At 57.7% G+C, this 27,700-nt stretch overlaps 1 protein-coding gene across 5 annotated transcripts; it reads right to left on the reverse strand.

Moving 5' to 3' along the window:
* Nucleotides 1-1,241: 1,241 nt before the first annotated feature.
* Gpsm1 (G protein signaling modulator 1) lies at nucleotides 1,242-27,683 on the reverse strand. 5 transcript variants are annotated; one of them, XM_005083657.4, is made up of 14 exons: nucleotides 27,543-27,683; nucleotides 20,349-20,570; nucleotides 19,230-19,365; nucleotides 18,881-19,023; nucleotides 18,370-18,493; nucleotides 17,998-18,113; nucleotides 17,358-17,513; nucleotides 16,426-16,534; nucleotides 15,407-15,530; nucleotides 10,001-10,071; nucleotides 9,168-9,347; nucleotides 4,693-4,849; nucleotides 4,052-4,263; nucleotides 1,242-2,659 (listed from the first exon to the last, which is right to left on the reverse strand). In XM_005083657.4, the coding sequence occupies exons 1-14, from the start codon at nucleotides 27,608-27,610 to the stop codon at nucleotides 2,450-2,452; spliced, it is 2,028 nt and encodes a 675-aa protein (XP_005083714.1). In that variant the 5' UTR covers nucleotides 27,611-27,683; the 3' UTR covers nucleotides 1,242-2,449. The 5 variants fall into 5 exon arrangements, with proteins under 5 accessions (XP_005083714.1, XP_040601138.1, XP_012978782.1 ...); XM_040745204.1 differs by lacking the exons at nucleotides 20,349-20,570; nucleotides 27,543-27,683 and having other exon boundaries at nucleotides 18,877-19,023; nucleotides 19,230-19,288; XM_013123328.3 differs by lacking the exons at nucleotides 15,407-15,530; nucleotides 16,426-16,534; nucleotides 17,358-17,513; ... (4 more) ...; nucleotides 20,349-20,570; nucleotides 27,543-27,683 and adding an exon at nucleotides 13,155-13,370.
* Nucleotides 27,684-27,700: the final 17 nt, after the last annotated feature.

Genomic DNA, 27,700 nt, shown 5'->3' on the forward strand with positions numbered 1-27,700 from the left:
TGCCTCTTCTCAATTACCCCCCTGTCCTTCCCTCTGCAAACACCCTGCTATTATCCCCGCCCAGAGCCTCCCGTGCCATTTGTGCTGTCACAGTCCTAGAGGCAGAGCCGGCCCCCAACTCCAGCCTGCTCCCTGTGGAGGACACAGAGGTCAGAGGGGACTGACTGTGCTGCTCGTGGGCCTTCGCGTGCAGGAGGCCATCGGAGCCTGGCTGGGCTGCCCTGGTGCCTTCGGGTGTCTGGACCAGAGTTTGAGGAAGCCCAGACCTGGCTGTCCCTGATGGCTACTGCAGAGCTGGATCTGGGTGGGAAATCAAAGCCCATGGTGTGGACTTATCTCTGTGTGTGCCTTCTGCGTGCTGCTGCTCCCCATCTGGGGAGGGCTCCACAGCCCTCCTTCTGGGAGGTTCTCCTGGACATCGAGGTTTCACTTTTAACCCTCACCTTTCACACAGACCCTTTATTGCACATCCATACCGCTACCCTGTTCTGCAGACTCACCCTGGCCCACTGCTCCCAATTACATGGCCGCTTGGAGTTGTTCTGACTAGCTAGTTAAGCTGTCTGCTGCTTCCTCCCAACATCCTAGCATGTCGGCCAGCCCGGTGCTTCCGGTGTGACTCCCCTGCAACGTGGCCCTCTCAACATACTCCCTTCCCATGGCTCCTTCCAAAGTTGGCCTCCCAGCACCGAAGCAATCCCAGCCTGCCTGGGAGAGTTCGGCTGCCTCTAGAGCCACCACAGCACTCCAGGCTCCCAGTGACTTCCCTAGGATATTTTATTGATCTTAGCCTGTGTTCTACCTCCCCTGGCCTATCGTCAGGCCTCTCCCCAAAGGGCCCAATCAGGACCTGAGTTCCATGGGATGCCGCTCACCACATGAACCCCGAGGACAAGCCAGGCTCCCCAGGTTCCTGTGTTGCTTGGACTGGCATAACCCAGTCCCAGTAATATGAGCTGCTAAGATAAAGGGAGCCCCGTGGCTGGAGCTAATCCAGTCAGGGTAAGACTGCTCAGAAGGGCCCAGTCCTCAGTGTTCAATGCAGTGGCATTCCTGGCTCCTGCGCCCTGTCTCTAGAAAGCCGGGGCAATGGAGACCAGCAGAGAAAGCAGAGATTGAGTTCCTGGCTCCAGTATTCCTCATGATCACAAACGGCTTGTATGCTGGAAGGCACTGCGCTGGGCAAACCAAGCCCATGTCCTGGGAAGGCTGACTGACACAAATTCCAACAGAAGCCACTCTCACTTGGCAGACTTTTATTTTTGGGTAAAACAAAAACGTACCTCTCAGGTCGGAAAGAACCCATAACATGGCAAACACGAGTGAGCAATAAATACGCATGTACATTCAAGTATGCAGGCGGCCACTACGTCCCGCCTGAGACCCTGTGCTCTGGGATATGCTCCTGCCCTGTGTGCTGTTGCCTCTCAGAAGTTGGGTCCCCAGGGCTAATCCTTCAGTTTCCCTTACCCTGGCCCCTCCTACGCTGCAGGGTAAGAGACCCTGGGTTGGAAGGTGGTACAGAGCCCTCCAGTAGGGCTACCTGCAGGCAAGAGCTGGGACCATAGTCCCCAAAGGTCTGTCCCATGGATGCCCCAGCAGTCCAGCCTGAATCTCCACCCCAGCTACAACGCCCTGTGTCCAACTCAGATATTGCGGCTGGACCCCTTGATGAGGCCAAGATACCATTTCCTAGTAAAATGGATGGATGCTCCCTGGGGGCTGGGGGATCTAGATCCCTCATGAGTACCTGCTGCCAGCCAGCAGGGCGAGCCCTCCGAGGACAACACCCTGGCCTGTGTTTTTGGCTTGGAGGCTTGCCTTGTCCCCCTGCTTCAAAGGCCAAGTGCCAGGCTGGGGACAACTTGGTCAGGGTGTCTGGACTTCACAGCTGCCAATCTCCCACAGCAGAGTTGGGCACCGACAGGCCAGGATAGGGCCTGCCCTGGGAAGGTGAGGCAGACACAGAGTGTACCTCTTGCATAGCCATCCTGGGACCAGCTGGGGGACACAACATGCCATGCCACTGTAGCCCCCAGAAGAGTCATTGAGGCTCCCCCGGGGAGCTTGGGGGAGTTGGCAGAATTTCACATTTGGCAGGGCAGGGCTTGAGGGAGAAGGGTCTGGACAGCACCGGGGCTTGGGGCCAACATGCTGAAGGCCCGGCCTGGAGCAGGGCAGGGCAGGGCCTGCAGGAAGCTATGAGCCATATGGGGACAGAAGCATGCCCTTCCCATATAGCAGCTCCAGCCTGAGCCCTCCACCCTGGGATGGGGGTTCCTTGAGGGTTGGGTGTCCACCATCTGGCTCGGTGGGAAGAGTTTAGGGGCTGAACTGACTCTCCATCATGGCCTTGGGAAGATTTGGCTTATCAAGGGGCCATGGCCACTGTGGACAACTGAATCCCCAGAGTCCAGGGCAGGGCATGCCTGGCTGGAGGGGTGAGGCCTTAGCTGGCACCCGGTGGGCACTGCAGCCGGGGCTCGTGCAGCCCCACACTGGCCTCCTGCTCTGGGCTCCCAGCAAGGTCCACACGCTGTTCATCCATCCGCTTAGCCTGCACTCTCTGGATAAGGCTGAAGAAATCCTCATCAGGCATGGTGGGGCCTCGGGGCAGCACATCGGGGGGTGGGCAGCGCTGGTCATCAATCCTGGAGGACTGGGCAGACACATAGTGTAGGTTGATGGCCTTGCATTTCTCGGGCCTTTGGAGGACCTATCCTGGCACTGGGTGGGCAACGGGCTTTTTGAAAAACAGGGCAGCAAACACTGGTTTGGGAGGAGTGGTGTCCTCCAAGGGGGATCTGTTCCAGGCACCTCTTGCCTCCCTGGTTCTGGGATAGCAGCCTTGCTCTGGCATTGTCTTCTGATGACATCTCCCCAGAGCTGTGGCTGGCCAACCCAACAAAAAGGGCTGGATGATATATTCTGGGCAGCCCTAAGGCCAACTCCCGGGACCTGTTGATCCAGGGACTGTACCCCTGAATCTACCCTGGAGCCTAGCACAACTCTGGGCTGCCCTTGGAGGACCTGGGAGCTATATAGCTCAGAGCCTGTTGCTTAGAAACCACCACCACCACCCAACCCCAAACCCGCCAAGGGTCTCCTTTGGGTCAATCAGCTAACGCCACGGGCTCAGCCTGTCCTGATGTGGGGGCTGGGGGGGTCTGAGAGGTGTTGGTTTTTCTTCAGGGCCTGCAGCAGAAGGGACCGGAGCCGGTGCAGCTGATGGCTCAAGTATTGGAGTGGGCAGGGCTTCTCAGGAGGAGCTGACTTAGAGGAGGCTGTCTGGATGCTGCTGGGGCTCTGTCTCCTCTGTGAGAATGAACATTGATCTGGAAACTTAGCCTGATGCAGAGGTAGAGTACTGGCCCCCATCATTCCTGTATCTGACCAACCCCCACCACGCACACGCTGCTCCAGGCGCAGGGCAGCTGGCCTGCAGAGTGAGCCCCACCACCCACCCTCTGCTGCCAGGCTTTGGGTAGGTGGCTCGGGTCAGCAGCACGCCAGCCTCACCCCATCCCATACAGTGAGGCCCAACCGTGGGTAACCCTACCCGGGTTCTGTCTTCACCAGCCCAGGCGCTCCATCTTACCTGTCGGGCCCACCATGTGTGGTCTTTTTCAGAAACCATTCCTGCCCCCCATTGCTCCAGCCAACCGCGGCTAACACCCCAACTCTCCCTCCCTCCCGATTCCCTCGGCTCCCTCTGCCCAGAGAAGCTGGAGTGGGCATCCCTGGATTTGCGGACCTGGCAACCCAGGCTGACCTCGGGCACCTAAGTGTGCTGAGGTTGCTGCCTCGGACCGTGCTTGTCCCCTTGGTAGAGGAGGGCTTCAGGCTTGAGCATCTATCTGTTCATGGTCCCTGACTCTGCCCGTGCCACCCTCATCAGTCAGCTTGTTGCTATGTCCCCCTCAGACAGGGCCAGGGAGACCAGAGCTTGCTGTGTGCCCACCGGGTGAGTCTATACTGCAACAGGCAGAGGGGCCACCAGAAGGCTGGCCTAGAAGAGGCCCCACCCACCGCCCCCGGAGTGCAGGCCCACCTGGTACTTGATGAGCATGTTGAAAAACTCATCCCCTGGCTCCTGGGGGTCCCCATCGCCTCGGAGGTGCCCCACATTGTTGAGAGTGATACGGAGCCCAGGCAGGCTGCCCACGCTAGCCCTCTGGTCGTCCAGCCGGCGGCTCTGGGAGCTGGCTATGAGGTCAAAGAACTCCTCAGTCTGTGGTGAAGCTGTCACGGAGGAGGGCTGAGCTGCAAGGGACGGGCAGAAGGTGAGGCCTGGAGGAGGGGCCGCTGGGAATGCTGGTTGGCATCTTGGACTGGCCCAGCTCTCTCCAAGGGAAGATGGCCCCAGTAAGTCTTCTATGCCTGGGGCTGCTCCTAACCATCTTGCCCCTGCCCTGCCTCCCACCCCTGCCTCCCAGGACTTCAGAAACTGACAGGAGAAAGCTTTGGCCTCCCACACACACTCAAAGGCTGGGATGCATAGACACTGCGTGTTCTTCAGGGCGGGGTAATTACATACTTCCCAGGATGCAGCTTTGGGGACAAGTGTGGAGGGAGCGCTGGGTGATGGGGGCACTTTGTAACTGGCCCTCCTGCCCTCTGGACTTGATCCCTGGGGGCTCACAGGACTAGTGCTGGATCTGGCTGGTGGGCTCACCGGGGTTCGGTACTCACCGGCTCTCTCCTCCAGGGTGGGGGCAGCTGTGGCCTCGGCAGCTCCTGCCTGGCCTTCCTCCAGGGGGCAGCGCTGATCGTCCATACGACTGCTCTGGAACTTACTCAGCAGGTCGAAGAAGCACTCCTCGTCAGAAGACGGGGCCCTGGGAATACCCTGGATGGGGAGGGAGGCCCCAATTCAGCCCTCATTGTCCCAGCCTCCTCGACCAATGGAAAGGTTGTCCAGCCTAACCACACACATTCCCAAGACTGGGGTCTCAAGGACCCTCCCAGGGCGCCACCCCCATTGACATAATGCCCCCAAATCTGCCTGTCTCCCGTGCCCACTTCTGTGGCTGCCACCCCTCAGCCAGCCTCAGTTACGTCCTGATCTTGTTGCTACCTCAGCCCGAGCCATGGACTTTCCCCAAGCTGACCCAGGTCAGGAACCACCATCTTCAGGAATCCTCCGGCATTCCATCCCAGAGGGCCCTGTCCATCACGCGGCGTTTCATCTGTGCCTGACCCCCAATCCTGTCACCCCCCAAATGTCTAGTGAGTAGGCCTCTGCAAGCACAGAGCCAGGACTGTCACAAGATAAGTGACCTTAGTAGCCAAGCTGGCTGCAATGATGGAAGGATCCTAGGTTTTCTCACCAAGGGCATAGAGACCCAGGTGGGAGGTGAGAGTCTCCTTGCCTTTCCGGGCTTAGGCCACACAACGAAAAGGCTGTAAACCAGTGTCAAGCTCGGAAGACGGCAGCTGTGTGAGGGCCAGTGTACAAGGGAAGACACTAACTAACAGCCCAAGGTCCTCCGTGAGCTGGCTGAGGGGAGAGGGTCCGTGTGAGTGAGGGCGAAGGGCTGGACCTCCACAGGGGTTGAGAGTGGGAATAAAGCTGCCTACTTCTCAGAGGAGTTCCTTCCCGAAGAGGAAGAACTTTATGGAGTCTGTTCTGGGCTGACTGGATGGCAGGATCTGTCCTTCAATGTCTGGGTAGCTGAGTGTGGGCCTAGTCTAAGGCCTAGGTCAGAGATGACTGTCCTGAGCCCAGACAAGTCATGGGGGTGTGGAAGGCTACTTCCAAAGGGAAGGTTTGGGTCTGTGAACCCTGAGTATCAGGTGACTGGAACAGGCTACACCATCCCTTGGAGGGAAGGGGTACGACTTTGGCCTGCTCTGCAGCCTGGGTCTCAGAAGACTGGCCTGGGGTCCTAGATTGACGATGGATGAGATGGGGAGCCAGACCCCCCTGCTCCAAGAAGCTGGAACCTGCCCCTTGCTCACCCAAGTCCACACAGAGAGCAAGGAAGCAAAGACTGAGAAGGCCTGATCCCGCAGAGCTACGGCTTCTGAATGCAGGGAGATTGCTACCATAAGGCACTTCCCATGCCTCAGATGGCCCTGCACACACAGGCACAGGCACAGAGAGGTTGTATGGCCTCCCCAAGGTCACACAGAGTAAGAACAGAACTGGGATCTGGATACAAGCAGACCCGGTAGACAGCCCCAGCTTAGGACTGGCCTCGGGACTCCACAGGCGGTGTGGACCCAGTCACGGGAGCTGTGGACAGGGAAGTCACACGGCAAAGAAGACAGACCCTACTGGAGCTGGGTCCTCAGGTTGACCTTGCTCTCCTTCAGGCTTTGTCCGTCTGCGGCCTAAATAAGCCCTGCAGCCTGACACTGTCAGAGCCAGGAGAAAAACCAGAGCCAAAGCAAAGGAAAGCTAACATACACAGTCCCAGCCGGATGACAAGGAGCACCTGGGCTGAGCCCCGCACCCCTCAAGGCCAGCAGGGGCTGCACAGGTGTGTCTGAAGGACTTGATGCCTGCAGGGTCGAGCTGAACTGTAGAAAGGGTCTGCTTAGCAACCCCCCACACACACAGAGCTCCAGTCTTACACATACACACACACACACACACAGCTCCAGTCTTACACACACACGCACACACACAGAGCTCCAGTCTTACACACACACACACACACACAGAGCTCCAGTCTTACACACACACACACACAACTCCAGTCTTACACACACACACAGCTCCAGTCTTACACACACACACACACGCACACACACGCGCGCACACACACACACACACACAGCTCCAGTCTTCCCTGCTTGGATCTGAGACTCCTCTTGCCCTCACTCCTGAGCTGTCAAGAACCATATTATCCAGGCCAGAGACTTGGGCTCCCCATGCTTACTGCCCTGCCCCCATCCCATACCCCTCGGGAGCACGATCCCATATCTGAGAGGGTCCTGTGAGGACTGTGAAAGGCTCCCCTGTCCCCTGCCCAAAGCCTAAGTCTCTGACTCTTTCCCAAAGGTCCGAGTTCCTCTTGGGGTCTGACTGAAATCTCTACTGCTTTAGTTTAAGCCCAGGTCCCAGAGAAGTGTACAGACCTGGCCTAGCCCACCCCTACCCTGGCTGACCAAAGTCCCTGTATGTCCAGGGACCCACACTCACACAGGATCACAGGCTCCCTCCAGCAGCAGCAATCAGGAGCTGTATGGGCGCCAGGCCACGTGCAACCCAGGCAGGATGCCAAGGTGCCAGGCACAGCCGCTACTACCTGCTCGAAGTGCCAAGCGTCTCCTCACTGCCGCTGCTGGGACCCACAGTGTTCGCCAGATGCTTAAATAGGAGCCAGAGAGAAGGCTGGGCTCTCCCAGTTCCCGCCCTCACTGCTGCAGCTCACGAGTGCTTGAAAACACACACACACACACACACACACACACACACACACACACACACACACACACACACACACGAAAAAGAAGGAGGCTGGGTTCTCCCAGTATCCACCCTTACTGCTGCAACTCACAAGTGAGCACTCTCTCTCTCTCTCTCTCTCTCTCTCTCTCTCTCTCTCTCTCTCTCTCTCTCTCTCTCTCTCTCTCTCCCCCTTCCTCTCCCCGTCTCCAATGAGCTGGCTCCCCCCAGCTCAGCAGAGCACACCCCTCGAGGCCTGTGGGTGGGCATGCTAAAGGCTGTGGGGGTGGACAGCTTATTTGAAAGCCCTTTCCCACCCAACCCCTGGGCCCCTGGGCTTCCTTCCAAAGCTAAATCTGGGCCCCTGGGAGAAGCAGTCTCTTCCTTAAGCTTTGCTCCTGAGGCCACCCTAGGTGGACTCCCACTCTGGCCTGGGCAGCTCTTGACATTGGCAGGGTGGCCCGGTGGTTCTACCACAACCTTCCTCTAAGCCCACGGATAAGAGGCTATGTGTTCCCTTTCCCAAAGCCTCCCTGTGATGGGAACAGAGTAGGCTGGAGAGGGGCTGAAGGCAGCCGCCCTGGCAGGAAGGGTGGGCTCCAGGCCGCTATGCAGCACAGGCCGCCTGAACCTGTGGCGGGAGGAGGGTGTTGCATGCCACTTCCTAAGAACCTCAGGACCTGAGTGTCCCGCATTGAGACTCCTAAGTCTAGACACAGACTCTGCCTCTGGACCTTTGCCAGCTCCCAGTGCCTGCAGATACTGCCCAGGCACAGCGGGTACCTACCCCACCCACTGGTCACCAATCTTGTACCTGGCCATTGGGCTACCCATGCTACCATTTCTGTGTGCTGTCAGGTACGTTGAGTGCTCCCAGGAAATCTGAGCATCCAGGCTGTGCTGTGGGTCCCTGCCGGGCCACACCAGCCCCTACCAGGCCTCCAGTCTAGCTTTGATCAGGATGCTAAGCCCAGAGAGCAGGTGGCAGGCGCCTCCCTGCTGTCCCTTCCACACCTGGCTCTACAGTTATGCACAACTGGGCCCCCACATCACGCCACTCCCCAAGACCAGGGACGGGGCACATGCCCACACTGAACTGTCCCCAGTGCTAAAGTCTCCCTTGGGACCTGTCCCATGGGCAAGCTTGGGGCCATCCCATCATCTCCAGTCACCTCTCACAGCACTCAGCTCAGGGCCACCATTCTGCAACTTAGGAGACTCCCCAGGAGGCCTCTTCGACTCTTGAGACACACTGAGGGGTTGCAGGCTGTACCACTTCTTGGGCTCGAGGCAGATCTCCTAAACTGGAGCCCCTGCCTGGGATTCCCGAGTCTGGGCCTGTGCCCAGGGACTCCGGAGATTCTAAGGTCACTGCTGTGGTACAGAATGCATTCTTGGAGTAGGCTGTGTAGCCCAGCTCCTTTAGCTTGTACAGCCAGGTCTTGAGGGGCCCAGAGAGGCAAAGAAGGGGCCTGTGACACAGGGGGAGCTCATCTGAAGACTGGTGACAAAGGTGGAAACTGAGGCCCAGAGACAGAGCCTGTCTGCAGGAAGGCTGACCTAGACTGCTCACGGGGGCTCCCCAATGTGCAGTTATGAGCTCTGTACCCCACTGAGTGCCAGATGGAGGCCCAGTAGCTTACAGCGCTGCCTCCCTGAGTAACCAGCTCAGCCTTGACGCCCCCACCCCAGGCTACCAGGCTGGATGGGCAGAGAGAGGGAAGGGAGGACTCAGGGTTCACAATTGTCCCTCGACTCAGGAGGCACCTACCGTACGAGGCACCTGTACCCTCACATCAGCGCTGTCCAGCGGAGAGTGGCTGCCCTCCCGCGGTCTCCTCTCTGTGGCATCTGCCCCTTCCTGGTACTTCCTGCTCCTCATGGGGAGGGGGAGTGAGTCCCTGCCTGGCCCCCTCCAGTCCCCTGTGTGGTGGGTGTCTCCATTCTGCTCCTGGAGAGGGGAAGGCAGGTTGGACATGAGCTAGGGCAATTTGAAACCAAAGTCTCCTCTCAGTAGTTGACCCAGCTGCCCACCTTTATGGATGCACACAGTAGGTACTCAGTCTCTGAGGGATGGAACAGGAAGTAGGGAGGGCACAGAACAGACAGCCTTCTAATGCTAGGCAACAGAGGTGATCCCTGGTGTCCCTGACCTTGAACCCATGTTATGCCCCAAAGGCTATTTACTACTAGAAGATCAGAGAGACCAGGCTACAGTGGGCCATATAGTACCCAAACCAATATCCCCAGATTTGGGGTTCGCCAAAACCCATCAGTGTCTCCAATAATAGCTGTTCACCCCTCAGAGTCAGTCGAGTGGCAAGGAGCAGACAGGACCCAGGACATGCCACCCAGGGAAAGCTCATGCCAGTGGGTAGATCTGGGACACCTCAAGGGGCAATGATATGACAAATGGGCTCGTGTAGGGCCTCAGGCTGCTGGGGAAGGGACATTTATCTCCCAGGGCACAGGACCCAAAGAGGGTGCCGACAGCTCAGCAAACACTGAGCACCGGGCTCATTAACCCAGAGCCCACATGCTGACCATGTCTCCAATGCCATCTGTTCCTCCGTCCCTCCGCCTCCAGCCCAAATCCCAGCTCACCCGGTCCAGGGGGAGCCGCAGCAGGTCCCAGGTCTCAGCACTCAGTCTCTGTGTCCTCTTGGGTCTAGCTCCTGGGAGAGATCACAGGCCACGCATCAGCCCAGTGCCGACCCTGAGCTTTGAGGTCACTAGCCAAGCAAGGGACCTGGGAGACCAAAGATGCAGCAGCACTGCCCCCCGGGGCCAGACTTCATAAATCCCCTCCTGGGCAGGGAAGGTCAGTGTCTGAGTATCCACTGAGTCTCCTAACTAGGCTGTGGGCATCAGGCAACACAGGCAAGGCTTAAGGGCAGACCTGACCCTGAGAAGGATGCAGCAGAGGAAGCTTCGGTGTCTCCGTCCGCCCCACCCCCAACATACGGAAGATTCTCTGCCAAGCCATGCCCTGTGCTTGCCACTGACTTAGCTAGTACTGTTCCTTCTTCCTGGAAGGCAGCCCTGTATTCCATAGCATCCCTTCCAAGAAGCCACACCGGATCTCCCTGTCTTTTTATTTATTTAATTTTTTTTTGAGTCAGGGTTTCTCTGTGTAGCTTTGTAGACCAGGCTGGCCTCGAACTCACAGAGATCCGCCTGTCTCTGCCTCCTGAGTGCTGGGATTAAAGGCGTGCACCACCAACACCCAGCTCTGATCTCCCTATCTTACCTGCATGTAAATGGGGATGAGGCAAGGAGGAGCCTCTGGGTCCCTGGGGCTCACTGTGGACCAGCCAGGCTGGAATAGGCTCAGGTCAGTCCTGCTGCGGGGGGTTATTGAGTGAACGCCAGCGGTGGACAGGTGTGGGAACTGGTCAGTACCCTCTGGCCTATCCACTGTTGCATCATGGGTGGTCAGTACTGCACTCACAAGAGCAGCAAATTCAAGGCCGTCATTGACTACACAGTGAGTGTGAGGCCATCCTGAGCCACAGTCTCCAAAACAAAAGTGATGGGGAGAAGTGGGCATTAGTGAAGGCAAGCAGGCCTCCAGCACGAGGCCTTTAGCTGCCACCAGCCGGCCCTCAGTGAGAGCAGAGTTATCAAATGCCCAGTGAGACAGGGAAGGCCATCAGAAGGGCATGGGCGACTCCATTCCCTGTCCAAGCTGGGACTTTTAGGGAGACAGCCTCATGTCCAGCTCTCGAGTGGTTCAGAAATAAAACATCCTGGCAGGAAAAGCCCCCCAGAGGGATGTAAGGTGGGGGGGAGGGCAACAGGGAGGTCACAAACAAATACACACACACACACACACACACACACACACACACACACACACACACACACACAGAGGAGAGGCTCTGAGCACCCAGGAGGGCCCTGCCTGCTGTCTCTCCTGCCCTCAACACAAGCTCCTCACAGCCACAAGCAGCCCCTGCACATTCAGTTACAGGTGCAGCAGCAGCAACGTGCCCAGGTTAGGAGAGAAAGCCTAAGGAACACACAATGAGCAGACGGCACGGAGACATCTGGGTGGCCGTGTGTCCTCACAGGACTACCGGGATGAGTCCTCTGAAGAGCAGAGAGGGCCCTCTACTGTGACACTGCATGGGTGGATCCACGCTTGTGGCAGAGACTAGGCAGTCCTTCTGAACCACAGCCTGCAGCTGGCCCCAGTTAAATGAATCTTCTGTCTGGAGTCAAAAAGGTCAGGTCCGGTCACTGCTAATGACCATGCCTCCTTGGCTGAGCCTCTTCCACTAAGACCTCAGATCCTAACCCCTCCTTCAGCTTCCTGTTCACCCCACCTACTACAAGGTCTAGAAACTTCTCCAGCATGCCTACCGATCCAAGGTGGACAGTCGCTGTCTTGTGAAGGCCCCCGACCTCTATGTCGGAGGGAAAGCGATCCAAACCTAGGTGTGTTCCTTGTCCCAGCCCTCCCTACAATGGGAAGCACCCCATATTCCCAGCCCATGGTGGCTGCTCCTGGTAGTTTTACCTTCCAGGTGGACCCGCGTCAGCCCTTCTCCATGCCAGAAACACAGCGAGCCCTGGCTAGAGGCCTGCTTGCTGTCTACCGGGTCTGTGGGTCCATAAGGCCCTCCCCCATGGCCCCCAGCAGCTACAGACACATCTGCACAGCAGATTCAGCACTCTGGCCATTTGCCTGGCTGTCACTACTGCTATCTGCCTCCCAGATCGGGCACTGAGGCACAGGACTATACGGTAGACAGCCAAGGCTAGAGCCGGCAGCCTGCACTGCCCCTCAGACACCCACCAAGCATAAAGCATACCCCTGGCCCAGAAGCGAAGGGCCTCCGGCGCATTTCCCAAAGCGAGCTGTCCTGTGCACAGTGCTGGGCCCAGAGGGGGCTACAGACCATCAAGAGCAGAGGGCTTCTACTATGTCACTGTGTGCATGGGCAGTCCGGGCCCCTCAAGCCTGGCAGGCATCCCGGCTAGCCTCCCTTCCTCCTTGCATGCTCACCAGAAGGGCAAACAGAAACGCTGCCTGCATGCTGCCCATACCACTGCGTTCTGGATGGCATGGACACAATAGCCAAGTATGCCGTAAGGGTCTCAGACGGCTACACAACCAGAGGCACTGAGCAAGGGAAAAGCTGGCAGGGCTCTGCCCCCACTGACTAGGACAGTCTGCGGCTGCTGCTTTGCTGGCTGAGAAGGCGCCACCAAGGAAAGGTAAAGGGGTCTATTTTCTACGCAGGAGTCCCTTGTTTACACCCGTCAAGTCAGGAGAGAAAAACTTTCCCTGCCTCCAGCCCAATGGCCATCATCACACCTACAATGTTCAAAACACACACCAATCACTGCCCAAAGCCCAAATGCATACCCCGCCCCCCCCCCGTGGCCCACTCAAATCACTCCACTTCTGCAAGCCCACAATGAATGCCTTGTCCTTCAGTCCCACAGGCCACACCCACATGTAAATACCACACCAGACTGAGTCTAACAAGTAAAGGCCACGTCTCCCCGGGCTGTGTCTTCCCTCCAGCCCTAGCAGAATGAATTCCCCAGGCCCAGGAGGTCACCTATGCCCAACCCTGCTGGGTCTGTGCCCTTTGGGGAGCCCACTCAGCCCCCTGAACTAGAACCACTGGGTATGTACGTGCCTAGCTCCTGGTCAGTTTACAGGAGACAGGGCCAGCCCTTCTCAAGCGTCTCAGCTGAGTCTAGCTCTCTGTTGGCGTCCTCACCCCGCTTATTCCTTGCTCACCTGAGTGGGGGTCTCCCTCAGGGACACCCAGACTCTCACAGTGCCGGCCTGCCTTCAGCAGCTGCATCCCAGGACTTCAGGGCCCCAGATTCCTCTCCCCGATGTCCTCGTTGGAGCATAGACTCTTCTCTAGTGTCCAGGGCCCGGCCGTTAGCCGCAAGTAGCCCTGTGGGGAGGAGACTTCCGGGGGCCCCAGCTGGGAAGGGTCTGGCTTGCAGGGCAGGGCAGAGAGGCCAACGTGGGGAGGACAGAGCTGCCTTGTCCCTAGCCATTCACTCGTGACTTGCCCCCCTTTTCACTCAGCTTGGAGGAGGAAGAAAGAGTCTGGACCAGGAGCTGGCTGCCTCTGCGGGAATCTTTCCAGAAGCCGGCCAGCCCTGCTCAGGGTACATAGGCTGGGGGCTGTGCTAAGAGCTCTATACAGAGCTATCTACCCTGGAAAGCCCCAGCCATGGGCCCACACTGTACAATTCCATCACACACCATTCACCACCACGTCCCCTGCCACACGGAATGACTGAGGGTCCCAGAAGCCTTTGCTCCTCTCTTCTGTTCCCAGCCTTATTTCCAGGCCAGGTCATGCTGAAAAATCTCAGGTTTGAGGCACCAGGGGCTCTCGTGGTAGCAAATATCCCTTCTGGGTGTCCTGAGAGGCTGGAGTCGGTGGGTGCCCCTGGGGAAGCACCCATGAATAGCTGGGGCTCCATTCCTAGCAAACTCAAGAAGCAGGGGCAGCTGGCTCCCTGCCGGGGCTTGCCCCCCACCCTAAAGCCCTATAAGCCTCCAGAAGGCACCTCAGCATACACCCTGCATACACCCTGTCCCTCCTTTGTGCGTATTAACGTATTTGCGTTGTGGGGAACATTCCGTCCTTTCACTCACTATGTGTGTCTGACCTGCATGGGGCAATCACCGGTCTGAATGAGGTCACCGACGTGGCTTTGCCTGATTAGTACTCCAGGCAGGCACGGACCGGCTCCCTCCAGCCTCCAGAGCCCCTCCTATAGTGCATAATGATAGACACGCTGACTGCTGGCTGCTTGGGAAGGAGCCATTTCCTGACTTCTTGCTATCAGCCCTGGGGGGCCACCAGGGTCAGGGAGGGAGGGGCTCTAGGTGACCATGGGTCCTCACTGTCTCAGGCAGAGTGCAGAACTGGCCACCATCCTGCTGCCATTGGTGTTCCGGGGTACTGACTATCATTTCGGCCCCACATCTTTCAGATGCCCCGTGTGATGGCTTGAAGGGGAATAGCCCGCATACGCTCACGTTTGTATGCTTGGTCCCTAGGTAGTAGAAATATTTAGGAAGGACTAATAGGTGTGGCCTTATTGAAGGTGTGTCACTTTGAGTGGGCTTTGAGGTTTCAAAAGCCCATGCCAGCTGGGCAGTGGTGGCGCACACCTTTAATCCCAGTACTTGGGAGGCAGAGGCAGGCGGATTTCTGTGAGTTCGAGGCCAGCCTGGTCTATAGGGAAAGCTCCAGGGCAGCCAATGCCTCACAGAGAAACCCTGTCTCAAAACACACACACACACACACACACACACACACACACACACACACACACACACACACACAGAGATATTGAGAGAGAGAGAGAGAGAGAGAGAGAGAGAGAGACAGACAGACAGACAGACAGACAGACAGACAGAGACAGATATTTTCTCTCTGCCTGCAACATTTGGATCAGATGTGTACACTTAGCGGCCACCCCAGCACCACACGCGCCTGCCTGCCACCATGCTCTTGTAAGCCTCTGAAAGTGTAAGCAAGCTCCCAGTCACATGCTTTTTTTCCGTAAGATTTGCCTCAGCCATGGTGTTTCTTCACAGCAACAGAACAGTAACAACTAAAATACCCCTGATCCCCGATTTGCCCCAGTGAGGTCCATTTTGTGCCCCAGAACTGTGGACACTCTGTCTCTCCCCATATCACAGTGCAACACAGCTCTGTGTCCACCTGTCTCCCTACCACCCCTGTGAGTTCCCCCGGGCCAACAGGGGTGGGAAGAGTGGGTGCCCAGATGACGTACAGCCTCTTCCTTTACTGAGCAGCTGTCAGTGCCTCCCTTTCTGGCAGACCTACTGTGTGTCCTGAACCAAGAGTCAGCCTTATTGATCTAACCCTGTGTCACTTCCCGAGTTTCTCTCTTGCCACGTCCCTGCTCAGACGCTGCTCTGACTGTATGTACCTTAGGCTGAAGCCAGAGCCCGCGAGGAAGCAGACCCCAGCCCTCGGAACCGGAACTCACCTTGTGCTTCATAGCCAGCCAGATCTGGCTTCTCTGCTGCTGCTGGGCTAGTCAGCCGGCCCAGTGCCAGCTGCAGCTGAGCAATATTCATGCGGGCCGTGAGCTCCCCGTTTCGGTCTCCGATCTGAAGCAAGCAGAGGTGGGAAGATAGGCAGGAGGCCTGGGACCACGCTCTCTTCAGTGTTGGTGACCGGGCTCCAGCACACCAGCCTTGGCCTGCTGGGCAGCCTGAGCTGACTTCAGAGCCTTGGACTTCTTAGAGAGCCAGTCCCCACTGCCAGAAGCTGACTGGAGGGTCTATGCCTAGATGTTCCGGATGGCCTATAGTCCAACCCAGAAGTGCTCAGGGTCTTGGGAGACATGCTCTGAATGGTCAGCTTGTCCTTGCCCTGGGCTATGCCTGTCTGGACCCTAGGGGCCCAGTCATCTCTTAGGCCCTGCCAGCCTCGGGTTCCCCCAGTGGGACCCTCTTCAGTGCAAGCCCAATTTGAGGAACACAGGGAACCACAAAGCTCATTTGGAGATCTCTGCTTACACTCACGGGGGTGTGGGGTCCATGGAGGGATCTCTTCTGCTCTGGGCCATCCTATCACCCCACCTGAACCTGGGCACCCATGAAGCTCCTTGCGATACCGTGGGGACTTGGGGCCCACCCTTAGGTAGGGAGGGGCTGAACAAAGAGGAGACCCAGCTTCCCAGGGATGTGTCCAGGGAGTTCCTGGACATAGAACCTCCGCCTCCCTGGTCCACCTCCAGGAGGTTACTCTCAGCAGCCCCCGTAATCCTGCTTGGCCCAATTATATTAGGGGTTGGAGGATGGAATCCACACAGGGGACACCAACACTCCAAGGGTGGAAAACAGATCCTTGCTTCCCCATGGACCCACTGACCCCCCGAACACACGAGTGGGAATTCTTCTCTCAGGGGCCCAGTGTTCAGGAAAGCCAACAGGGGCAGCCCAAGGAGACGGCAGCCTGCTGAGGCCCCAGCAGAGGCCTAGGGGAGTGGGCCCCGCTCACCTCCTGAGAGATCTGCAGGTGTTTCTTGGCAAAGGTCAAGGCTTGTGCCGGGCTCCCCATGGACACATAGGCGTTCCCCAGGCTCCAGCACGCCCGGCCCTCTCCCACCCTGTGGAAGGTTAGACAGTTACACCTGCTTTCCAGGATCACATGTTGCCCCAAGTCCCTGACCCTTTCCCAACCCTGCTACACAAGGTTCCACAGCACAGCGACTCCTCTGCCACTGGGGGGGCCCTTTAAGGAGAAGCGCCAACCAGCTGCACTTTTTTTTCCTTTCTTTTCGAAGGAATTAACTTGATAAACTTGAGTCTGTGACCAGTTTACCCTGGGGCCAGTGGAGGTGTCCATTGGGCCCTCAGGTTGTTGCTCAAAGGCTGGATCGCCCCCTAGTGGCCAGCAAGGTAATATCCCCCTGCAGCTTGCTCCAGGTTCCCTCGCCCAGGTCCCAAGTAAGCCATGAACTGTTCATTTTGCGAGACATTCGGCTGTTCCCATTGCTGTATGGCTACTATCTCTATCTAGTTCCAGGACACCTCCATTATTTACCCCTCCCTGAGACAGAAAGCCCCGGGGATAGGGCAGCTCTTGGAGAATACCCCCCACTATAGCTGCCCCCAGGCCTGTGGCTATGAGACCTTGCCAGCTGCAGCAGATCTGCATGGAAGGCTATTCCAGAGTTGGAGGCCATGGGATTTATGTTGCCACGGGAAGAAGGATACAGGTTTGAGTGGTGGAAAAATGTTCCTCCACCCCGGGTCCTGCAAGAGCGTCTTCAGGCCTTGCACCTACCTATTTGCTTAAATGGTTCCCCAGGGAGGGATGGGCTGAGGGCCTGGGTGGGAGGCTGCTCTGAGCATGCTGCAGTCAGCAGGGGGGCAGGGATGCACACTCAGGCTGTCCCTGCGGGCCAGTCCCAGCCTGCTCCCACGCACCTGTCAGCCAGCTCTTGGGCAATGGCCAGATGCCGCAGGTGGTACTCAGCGGCGCGCTCATAGTCCTGCAGCAGCGTGTAGGTGTTGCCCAGGCTGTAGCAGGCCTGGGCTTCCACTGCCTGGTCCCTGAGCTGCCGGGACAGCTGCAGCGTCTTCCTGTGCAGAGGGAGAAAGTCGGTCCCTAAGGGGGTGGCGGTGCCTTCCTCCCTCCTCAGGGAAGCATCTCTTCGGGCGGCCATCGCATTTCGTTCACAGCACCGGACGCATGTGGGTGCATGGGTTCCCTCTGGATAAGGAGCTGGGAGGCCACTGGCCACTCCGAGCTGATGACACTTCACAGGGGTTTCGAGACTGAGTGTCCGCAGCTCAGAACCATGAGATGGGCATGTAGGCCCAACACCAGATCGGGCCCTGGAAACTCAGTGCCGTCCAGTGGCCACCACTCTCCCCAGGGAGCACAGGCTGGGGACACGCATGAGCTTCACGCACTGGCCTTTTTCAGGGCAGCCAAGGTCCCCAGCTGGCTCCTGGGAATGCTAAGTTATCAGTGAGCCCCCACCCCACCCACCCACCCCAGGGCTGCCTTCTGGGATGGATGGGCACTCTATGTGGCCTGCTATCCACAGCACCCGGGACTTACTTGTAATGTTCAGCAGCCACATCAAAGCGCCCCAAGAATATGTGGGCATTGCCCAAGTTGCTGTAGGCCCTCCTCTCAGCCGCCTTGTCTCCAAACTCCTTGGCGATGGCCAGGCGCTGCAGACAGACCCAAGTCCAGAGATGATCACATAGCCCAAGAACCCTAGACACACAGTCAGGGATGCCTCCCTGCCCGCAACGTTGGTTTGGTGTCTGAGTGTCCAAGAGATCAGATGGGAACCCCAGGACCAAATACAGTAGGAGCTGGGAGATCAGCGGGGCACTCCAGCTGCCCTGCTGTTCAGGACAATGAGGGATGACCCTAGGGTTTCCTGTTGTAGCGTCCCTGCCCCAGCACCCAGGCCCAGCTCACCTCTTTGTGGAAGGTTGTAGCTTCAGTGAAGTTTCCCAGTAAGTAGTGGGTGTTACCCAGGTTGCCATAGGCCCTGCCCTGGGCTGCCCGATCGCCCAGTTCCTTCACCAGGGACAGGTTCCTCCTAGGGGGACCAAGTCTGTCTGAGCAATGTCCTTCCCAGCACCAGGAAAGTGGCTTACACCCCCCCCCTCCCAGGATGGAAAGTACTGAGTGGTTCTCCTAGGGTACAGGGTGGCTCAGAATGGGTTCCCTTGGCTCCAGTGACACCTGAGCCTCAGAGTGGCATCCGGTCAAAACCTACCAGTCCCCGACAGGTGTGTGGGAGAGGAAGGGTGGCCATAAAACGTTAGGACTGGATGCATGTGGGGATGCTTTTTGTCTGGATCCTGCCCAGTGCCTTGCCTGGCAATGTTGGTTCAAGAAGTGACTGTGGATTGCAGGGGCATTCAGACAAGCCCCGGTCCCACCAGTCCTCACCCTGCGATGCCCGCCCACCCCACGCACTCACTCATAGAACTCAGAGGCCCTGTGAAGTGTCTCACGGACATCAGGCGGCAGGTGCCCGGGGTCCTGGGCTGCATTCCAGGACAGCTGCTTGCCCTTGGCGTGGTACACATTTCCAATGTTGTACAGCGCTCTTGCCTCCCCAACCTGTGGGCAGCAGTGAGGTATGGGGGCATGCTCTACAGTGCCCCAGGAAAACCCACCCCAAGGTGCAGGCTGTGTAGTCCCTTGGCCTGCTGGGTCCCTGAGGGAGACAGAGATGGCCAGGCCCATTGCTCTGTCTGCTAATGTTTGAGGTGAAGAGCCCCAGCAGGGATGGGAAGGGCAGATGATCCAAGGGGCCAACCACCCACCTTGTCCCCCTGCTCCTGGGCAATGTCCAAGTGTCGCTGGCAGCAGACGATGGCCTCATCGAATCGGCCTAAGACCTTGAGGGTGTTGCCCAAGTTCCCGCTGGCCTTGGCCTCGCCCATGCGGTCACCAATGGTCCTAGAAGGTAGGAAAGAATGAGGAGCCAGGAGGGGTCCAGCTGGGCCCTGAGCTGAGCATGGGCCAAAAAAACCTTGGAGAAGGACTGACAACGGAGAACTAGCTTTACACCCATCAGTGAACCCTTGTTCAGGCCACTGGCACCAAATCTGGACAGAATGTTGAGGACAGGATGAGGCTACCTGGTGAGCAGGGTTATCAGTATGGGCAGGGCTGGGAGGATTCTGCCCCCCCCCGTCTAGGGAGTCAAGGTGGCTTCGAGGCCTCAATAAGGAGCTGGGTTGAATGTGGGACAAGGGAAGGGTTCTGCAGGACACAGTAGGAACCAAGAGTCAGAGGCTGGATAAGACTGGAGACATGAGGGAGGGCAGAAACTCAGGAATGGTGGGAATTTGAGAAGGTGTGTGCAGGAGGAAGATCATAAAACCTCTGAGGTGTCAGAGTTCACAGGGACAGCAGGGAGCACCTGGGGGCAAGGCCACTCCTAACAGAGAAGATGGCGAGGCAAGGATGGGGTAAGCCCAGTGTCAAAACCACAGAAAAGGAACAGCTATGGGAGGAACAGACATCGTCTCAGGGAGAAAGGGTCACAACGGCAGGTGCAGGATGCCAGACAGAACACATGGAGACAGACACACACAGACACACAGACACACACACAGACATACAGACACACACAGACACACACACACAGACACACACACACAGACACACAGACACACACACACACACACACACACACAGACACACAGACACACACAGACACACAGACACACACAGACACACAGACACACACAGACACACACACACACACACACACACACACACACACCTTGACTTGAACATAGACTTCTAAGGTGTTCCCAGATCCCCTTTCCAAGATGCTGGGTGTGAGACACCTACATCTTCCCCTGCATCTTCCCATCCCCCCACGGGCAGGGCACCAGGCCAGTGCCATTGGGCCTCCATCCACCAGTACTTACCGCGCCAGCAGGAGGTCATGCTTGTGGAACTGCAGGGCCCGGGCATACTCCTTCAGATAGAAGTAGGCATTGCCCAGCTGGCTGTAGATGGCACTCAGGGTCTTCAGGTCCTCGGTGCCCACCTGCACAGCAGCTTCAAAGAAGGCCACACCTGCCTTGAAGTCCCCTGCCTTGCACAGACGCTCACCTTCCAGGGCCAGCTCCAGACAGGAGGCCTCCATCCTGGGCAAAGAAGGAGTGTCAGAGCCATCAGAGCACCGCCCCTGGGACCCTCTGGGGTCACCACAGAGACAATGGCCCTCGGCAGCCGCGGCCCACATCACAGCTGTGTTCACAGACACGCCTGTTGAGGACTCATGTCTCAGAGCAAATACCGGACCCAGCAGTGTCCCAGCCGTTCAGCTCACCTCTGCCCCTACCTTTTTTGATTTTTGGTTTTTTCTTTTTCTTGTTTTGTTTTTTGAGACAGGGTTTCTCTGTATAACAGCCCTGGCTGTCCCGGAACTCACTATATAGACTAGACTGGCCTGGAACTCACAGAGATCCGTCTGCCTCTGCTTCTGGCGTGTTGGGATTAAAGGCCACCACCGCCTGGCTTCACTTTTCTCTCTACTGTTTGAGTCAGAGTCTCTCTATGCTGTCCAGGCCCAAGCAAGTCTCTTGCCTTGACTTTCCCAGAAACTATAATAACAGGTATGTAGCACTGGGCCCAGCTCTAATTTCTGTTCTTTTGTTTTTTTGTTTTTTTCCAAGACAGGGTTTCTCTGTGTAACAGTCCTGACTGTCCTGGGACTTGCTTCGTAAACCAGGCTGGCCTTTAACTCACAGAGATCTGCCTGTCTCTGCCTCCCAAGTGCTGGGATTAAAGGTGTGCACCACCACTGCCCAGCCTGATTTTTTTTTTTTTTTGGTTGAGAGAAGGTTTCTCTGTGTAACGGCTCTGGCTGTCCTGGAACTCACTGTGTAGATTTGCCTGCCTCTGCCTCCCAAGTGCTGGGATGAAAGGCATGTGTCACCAACACCCTGCCTAATTAGTAATTTTAAAGCCAACATCAAGTGCTTTGTTGCCCAAGATGCTGGCCCCTCCTCTGTGTCACGAGAGAATCAGTCAACAATGCAGAGCCATGTGGAGAAGGGGTGACACTCAAGGACAGAAATGCTAAGCATTTTAACCAAAGGTTCTTTGACACCAACCGCAAGGCCACATCCACCGTACCCTGTGTTATCAAGAAAGCGGGGCATCTTGAACTTTCCCAAGATAACAGTGCTATGTGAATAGAGGGTGGAGTCAACGCACTCCTGAGAAGCTGGCCCATGTATCTGCATCCCTGGCCTCAGAGCACTGTAAGTCCCACACTCCCCGTGCCCACACACCAACACCCTGGGAACCAGGCCATGGCGTCGAGTCCCTCTGGTACCCCAAAGCCCACAGCACTGATGACTTCTTCTCTGTAGTACAGGCACCACTTGCAAGGTCCCTCCTTTTCCAGAAGCCAACCACTGGCTGCCGTGCCCTTCTCCTCTGATACCATGAGATCAGGGGCTAAGAAGCTGGGGTGCCTCCACTCTCCCCAGGGAACGGAACATGAATTCTCAGGATGGGTGGGCACCGTGCTCCAGTCTGGGCTTTTCTTACAAGGGCATCTCTGGCTATCACCCAGTCAGCCCGCCACACACCCACGCTGTGCCGGCTAAGGCTCTGCTTCAGTGCCGGTGTCTGTCTGCCATAGGGAGGCTGTGGAGACCTGTCCCTTCTAGACACACCGTCCAGACATTTCTCACCAGGGCTGAGGACCAGGCATGGCATTTGAAGGGGCCTCAGTCTGATGTTCTTAAACAGAGACATAATCAGAAAGGGGTATCCACGACATTACAAACACACTAGGTATCAGGGAGAACGGGCTTCTTGCTGGACCCCAGCTTCTCTCAGGAGTCAGGGACAGACATGTGACCTTGAGACCAGGTAGCCTTGCCCAAGGGCTATCCACCTACCCTGTTATGTCAGGGACTCCCATCCATACCTGCCGAACTCCCTGGCATCCACCTTACCACGACCTCTGGGAAAGGTCATCAGATGCCACGTTGGCCACAGAGGCCTGGTTACTGTGGTAACCAGCCACAAGGCATCTTCTGTCCTGTGGCCAGTGCCAAGTTCTGGCTTCTTAATTAAGGTCTTGCTGTCCCTGCCCCGTGGTTGCTCTGTGCCCTTCTAGAGGACTGCACAAGAGTCTGTTACACAGGAGGTACTACTGATACTGACTAGGGGGATTGCCATTCCACCCATCCCAGAGACTCGGCATCCAGAAAGCAAAGGTTTGGGAGAGGCCCTGGAGAATACGCTAGAAGGGGCATCACTGCAGCTACTTTGTACCATGGGGAATCGACTTGGGCCATGACACAAACAGCCCCTCCCCACAAGACACCCCTGAGTATTGCCAAGCATCCATGTCTGACACCTGTCACTTGCCCAGCTAACACCCTTTTCTCTGCGGGTTCCTGTCCCTCCCCGGGTCCAGGACACTCTCAAATCATGCCGGACCCACCCAGGCACCCAGCCCTGAAGTCGGGCGCCTGCCTGGTCCCCACCTCTTCCTCTGGAGGTTCCGCATCTTCTGCACATACAGCCACAGCTCCAGGCCCACAGGCAGCAGCAGTGGGCGGGGCCGAGGGGCACCATAGACCACCTTGCACACAGCCTTCTCGGCCAAGCTCAGGGCCAGAGGCTGGCCCTCCATGGTGGTAGCCTGCATCACGGAGCTCTGGCCATGGTCCCAGGGGATGTGCCAATCTCAAGTGCCAAGGCTGGGCAACAGGGGTCCCCAAGCTCTTCAACAGCGCTGCCCTCTTCCCCCAATATGACGTGGATCAGAGGATCAAGGGCAGCTCAGGCTGGATGGACGAGCACTTATGGCGGAGGGGGTGGGGTGGGGAGCCTAAGGTAATCCTCTGCTGCCCTCTGTCCTCCTTGGGGGCTGGGCAGAGAGCATGGGGGCAGTCCTTTGGCAAACTTTTATGCGGGTCAGACCCAGGACCCAGGGATGTCAAGAGTGTCAAGTCCGCACATAGCAGCCGCTGGCAACATTAGCGGTGAAAGAAGGAAAGATACAAGTGCACGAGAGTCCGTCCCCGTCGTCGTCATGTCCCCCACCCCACCCCCCGTCTAGCTCTGCTCCCCACCTGCGGCTGGCAGAGGCTGGCAGAAGCCAGAGTCTCCCTCCTAGAAGGCCGGCTAGGAGAGCCTGTCCCACGGCTGGACAAAGCTAGGACTCTGGACAAGGTTCATACTTGGCCTCGTTATTTTCTTGAGCCCCTGGTGTTTGTTCTGCACGGGATGCTGGCAGGGGCAACTCAACCAACCTGGAACACGGAGTCCTCGTCACCCTGTGGGACTCTTGTCTGCTGCCAACCTCCCCCCACCCTGCAAGGTAAGCTCCAGATCCCACACCTAACCAGGGTGCAGGGCCACAGGGTCTGCAGAGGTCGTTTCCAAGGAAATTGGGATTTTCCTCTAACTTCGCAGACACCTTCTCAGCCCTGCCAGGATAAAGGGAGGGACCCCAAGAATGGAGGGGAGCTCCAATGTCCCCCTATGGACAGAGGCCCACAGAGCAGAGCACATTCCAGTGCCTGAGGGCAGTGTACAGGTGGCCTCTCATAGGCTTTTCCCCTAGACCACCCCGGAAGCCCTCCAGCCAAGCTACAGGCCTCTTGGCCATGGCACCCAGAGATGAGAATGAGAGGGGACAGCCGCAGTCACAGGAGACTGGACAGCAGGGTAATGCTCTCCCTGGGACCACTTTGGGCTCTTAGCAGAGACAGAAACTCCAGGGTGAGTAGAGAGGGCCTCTAGGCCCCGGATCACTCAGTTCTGCTCTGGGGCTCTGCATGCACAGGGGCTCCACTTCTGGAATACCTTGGCCAAGAGTATCAGGGTGCAGCCTGGAACCCCCAGGGGGGCTCTCTTGGGCCGCCCTTCCTTCCATTGACATTCCTGCTTCGCTTTTCCCCCTCTCCTGCCCTCTTGGGTCCAGCCAGCCTGATGTGGCTGAGCGAGCAGAGAAGCAGCTGGAAGCTCTGTGTCCCCACATCACCTCTGCAGGCCCTTAAGGAACTGCTGTCTGTCACCTGTCGAGGAGTCCATATGCCCCGGGGGCTGCAGCAGTCTGAACAAACAGATGCTGGGTTATCTGAGGCCTCTGAAAGACCTGTCTGCTCCAAGGGTTACCTGAAACCCTGCCCTCGAGGCTCAAGATCAAAGTTATTTGGGGTTTGGAGCTTAGCGTCCTCCACTGGTCACACCACGCCAATATTGGGAGTAAGCAACTTCTTCCTGGGATTTGCCATCTGGCTAGACAGACCTATTGCTGAACAGGTAAACAATAATCCTTCACCTCACCAAAAAAGGATGGCACTGCCCACCCCAACTAACCCTCCTCCACACCGAGACCCTGACCCAAGCTAGTTATCAACTGAGCGACTTTAAAAGGGTCACAGCCCTGTGCCGTTGCACTTAAAGATGCCAAGAACAGTAGATCTTAGCAACCAGAAACCAGGCACTGTCTGCACATCCCAGTCACTGACACAGCAACTGACTCCCGAGGCGCCAGCCACGTTCTGCGCGTGTCCCTCCGGCCTCCTGATCTCACCTGTCCGTCCCCGTAAGGCCCCTGGTGTCCTCTGGTACCCACAACCGGCTGGCTCCTTAGCACTCTAGTTCTAGCTACCTGAATCTTTGCCCGCCTCCTTCACTAAAGAGCAGTCACCTGGCCCTGGTCCCTGGCCAAGGGCTTGAGAGACCCTTTCTCACAGCTGTCCAGCTCCCCCCTCTGTTCAGCATCTCCTAGAAGGGAGCTGAACTGACGTTCCCTCAACAACAGCCCAGGGGGAGAGAAAGAAGTGGCAGGCTGGAAGGGAGCAGGAAACTGCTGGAGGGGAAGGCACCCATCCAAGGATCCGCAGGGATATCTGGGGCTAGGATGGGGAAAGGTCCTGTCTGGGTCAGTGCTGAGGGAAAAGACACAGAAAGAGGCTGTAGAGTGGGGGACCACAGAGGCCGTGCCCACACCCAGGGATGCCATACCCAGGCCACTTTTAGTTAGGGCCGCCCAGCGTGTGCCGCCCCGCTAACCCTCCATTCCCAGGCTCACTCGGCGCTTAGCTGCTTGCCTCCCGGAGCTGGGAAGCCAGAAGAGGACTTTCAGGGACTTACTGGCTACTTGTTCATCAGTGGACCGGGGGTTCTCAACAGAGAGCTTCCCTACTCTCCCCTACACTTACTGCTCAGTGCCCCGCCTTCCTGAGTCAGCCCCTCTCTAGACTCCATGAGGAGCTGATAGAGCAGGGCACGCTGGTCATTCTTCTCAGCTCCTCAGCCCCATGTTATAAGGACCAAACCCTCCCAGTAAGATGCCTGTGACATCGGGGATGCTCCTGGGAAGGTGGAGGGTGCAGAGAATGTCTCCCACCAAGACATCCTGTACCAGCCCAGCAGAGCCACAGGAGTTCTTAGATCCAGTTCACCTAGGCACCCATGTACCTGAGCCACCACAGCTCTTGGCTCCCATGCTGACATGCAAGCTTCCCTGGGCACCCTGGGGTTCACGTGGGGACAGGGCACGCTTGGATTTCCTCCTTCTTAGTTCCAGTAGCCACAGGTTTCTGAGCCTGATGTAGAGACATTTCTTCTCGGATCCCTTTCTAATTCCCGCTCCACATCTGCCCAGCCTATCAAAGCCAGAAGACTGGCAGTCCAGGCCTGGCTGCGACCTCTAGATGGAGACCAAATAGCCCAGGGGCCTCCTGGAAGGCACTGTGGGAAGGCTCTTGGCTGCTCAGCTTAAATCTGGTCTCAGCTCAACCCTCTGAGCTCAGCTTGGGTTTCAGCTTGGATGGGTGCCAGGTTGAGCTCAGGGCCTCAACCAGTATCCTGAATACTGTCCCTAACCAGTGAGAGCTACCCGGGGCCTGAATTCTGCCTAGTGAGTCACCACAGGGAGAATTGGGGGCAACTGACACAGCTTGGAGACCTGCGCTCTGAATATTGTCCCTCCCTCCCTCCCTCCCTCCACACACACACACACACACACACACACACACACACACACACAGCCTGGCAGACACCTCCTTCTCACAGGTGGCTGGTCCTGAGGTAAATGTGACCCTGCACAGCCTCTACTCCCAGGGGACTCTAGGAAGAAACTGCCAGCAAACCTCTTACCTTGCACCATAACCAGGAGGCAGAGTATAGGGCTAGGGCTTTATCTTCAACACCACACAATGGGGACACTGTCTTTGAGCTGGGGCAGAGTAGAAGGGGGAGGGCAAGCTCTCTTCACCAGCCCTCATTTTGATATTGGGGGTACCGGGCAGGGCCCGGCTAGCTGATAAGCCATCTCACTTGGGACATTTTTTCTTCAGGGTTGGCCCCATACTGGGGGAAGGCTTAGAAGAGATGGGAATCAGGGAGAGCCAGGCCTTCCTCTAGGGCCGGTGACAGTCTGCAGACCCTGCCTAGACCCTGCCCAGCACTCAGGCCCTCCCAGCTCTGCCCGAGAGGCCAGAATGGACTGGCAGCACCCGGTCCACATCTGGAACCAGCACCTCACGGGGAACAGCCTCATTAGGCAGGAGTCACCGGGGAGACATGCAACCAGAGGCAGGGCTATCCTGCCATCCCCAGTGGGCGTGGGCACAGAACACAGACCTGTGAACCTGCCTGGAAGGCAAGTGCCTTTGTAAGGAGGCACACACCCACCTGCCTGGCCCAAGCCCAGGTCCTGCTAGCCTGGGGCTGGGGATAGCTAGTGAAGGCAGGGCCCCCATCATGACAGCCTGGGTCGTGGCCACGCCACCCCAGCATCGGGTCATGGCAGTCTCGGGCTTGAGAGAAGAACTCCTGGCAACGAACCCTGACATGCCTGGCTACACAGGGGCCCGCGGAGCTCGGTGGAGGAGTGCCCGCTTCCTAACCCCCTCTGGCACAGGGATAAGGTTGACGGCAGAACCCAGCCCCCCAGCCCCTCGGCCGCGGGGCCGATCTTTGGGCCCCGCGTCCCCACCGCTCCCGGCGCAGAGCTAGGGAGGCGCGTCCCCGGCCATGTTGCGCGCCACCGCTGCAGCCTTTGTTCTGGGCCGGCAGCCTCCCGCCCGCGCCCGCCGCTCGGGTCCCCGTTCCCATCCCGGTCCTCGAACTACCTGGAGTAGAGGCGCCTGGCGGCCGGGCCCGGGAGCTCGTCGGCCGCGGGCGGGGCTGGGCTCGCCATGAGTCGGGGACGCGCCGAGCACGAGCACCGCCCCGCGCTGCGGCCGTCCGCCCGCCGATCTGCCCGCCTGTCCGCGCGTCCGTCCGCCTG

The sequence above is a fragment of the Mesocricetus auratus genome, unplaced genomic scaffold (genome assembly GCF_017639785.1).
Source record: "Mesocricetus auratus isolate SY011 unplaced genomic scaffold, BCM_Maur_2.0 Super-Scaffold_100004, whole genome shotgun sequence".
Lineage (NCBI taxonomy): Eukaryota > Metazoa > Chordata > Mammalia > Rodentia > Cricetidae > Mesocricetus > Mesocricetus auratus.

Coding starts and splice junctions, on each gene's coding strand:
- Gpsm1 (XM_005083657.4), bottom strand. CDS start 27,610: ATGGCGAGCCCAGCCCCGCCCGCGGCCGACGAGCTCCCGGGCCCGGCC. Junction 19,366..20,348: donor CATGACCTCCTGCTGGCGCG/GTAAGTACTGGT, acceptor CCTACCTTCTAG/GACCATTGGTGACCGCATGG. Junction 4,850..9,167: donor GGGTACAGGTGCCTCGTACG/GTAGGTGCCTCC, acceptor CTCCCCATCCAG/GGTATTCCCAGGGCCCCGTC.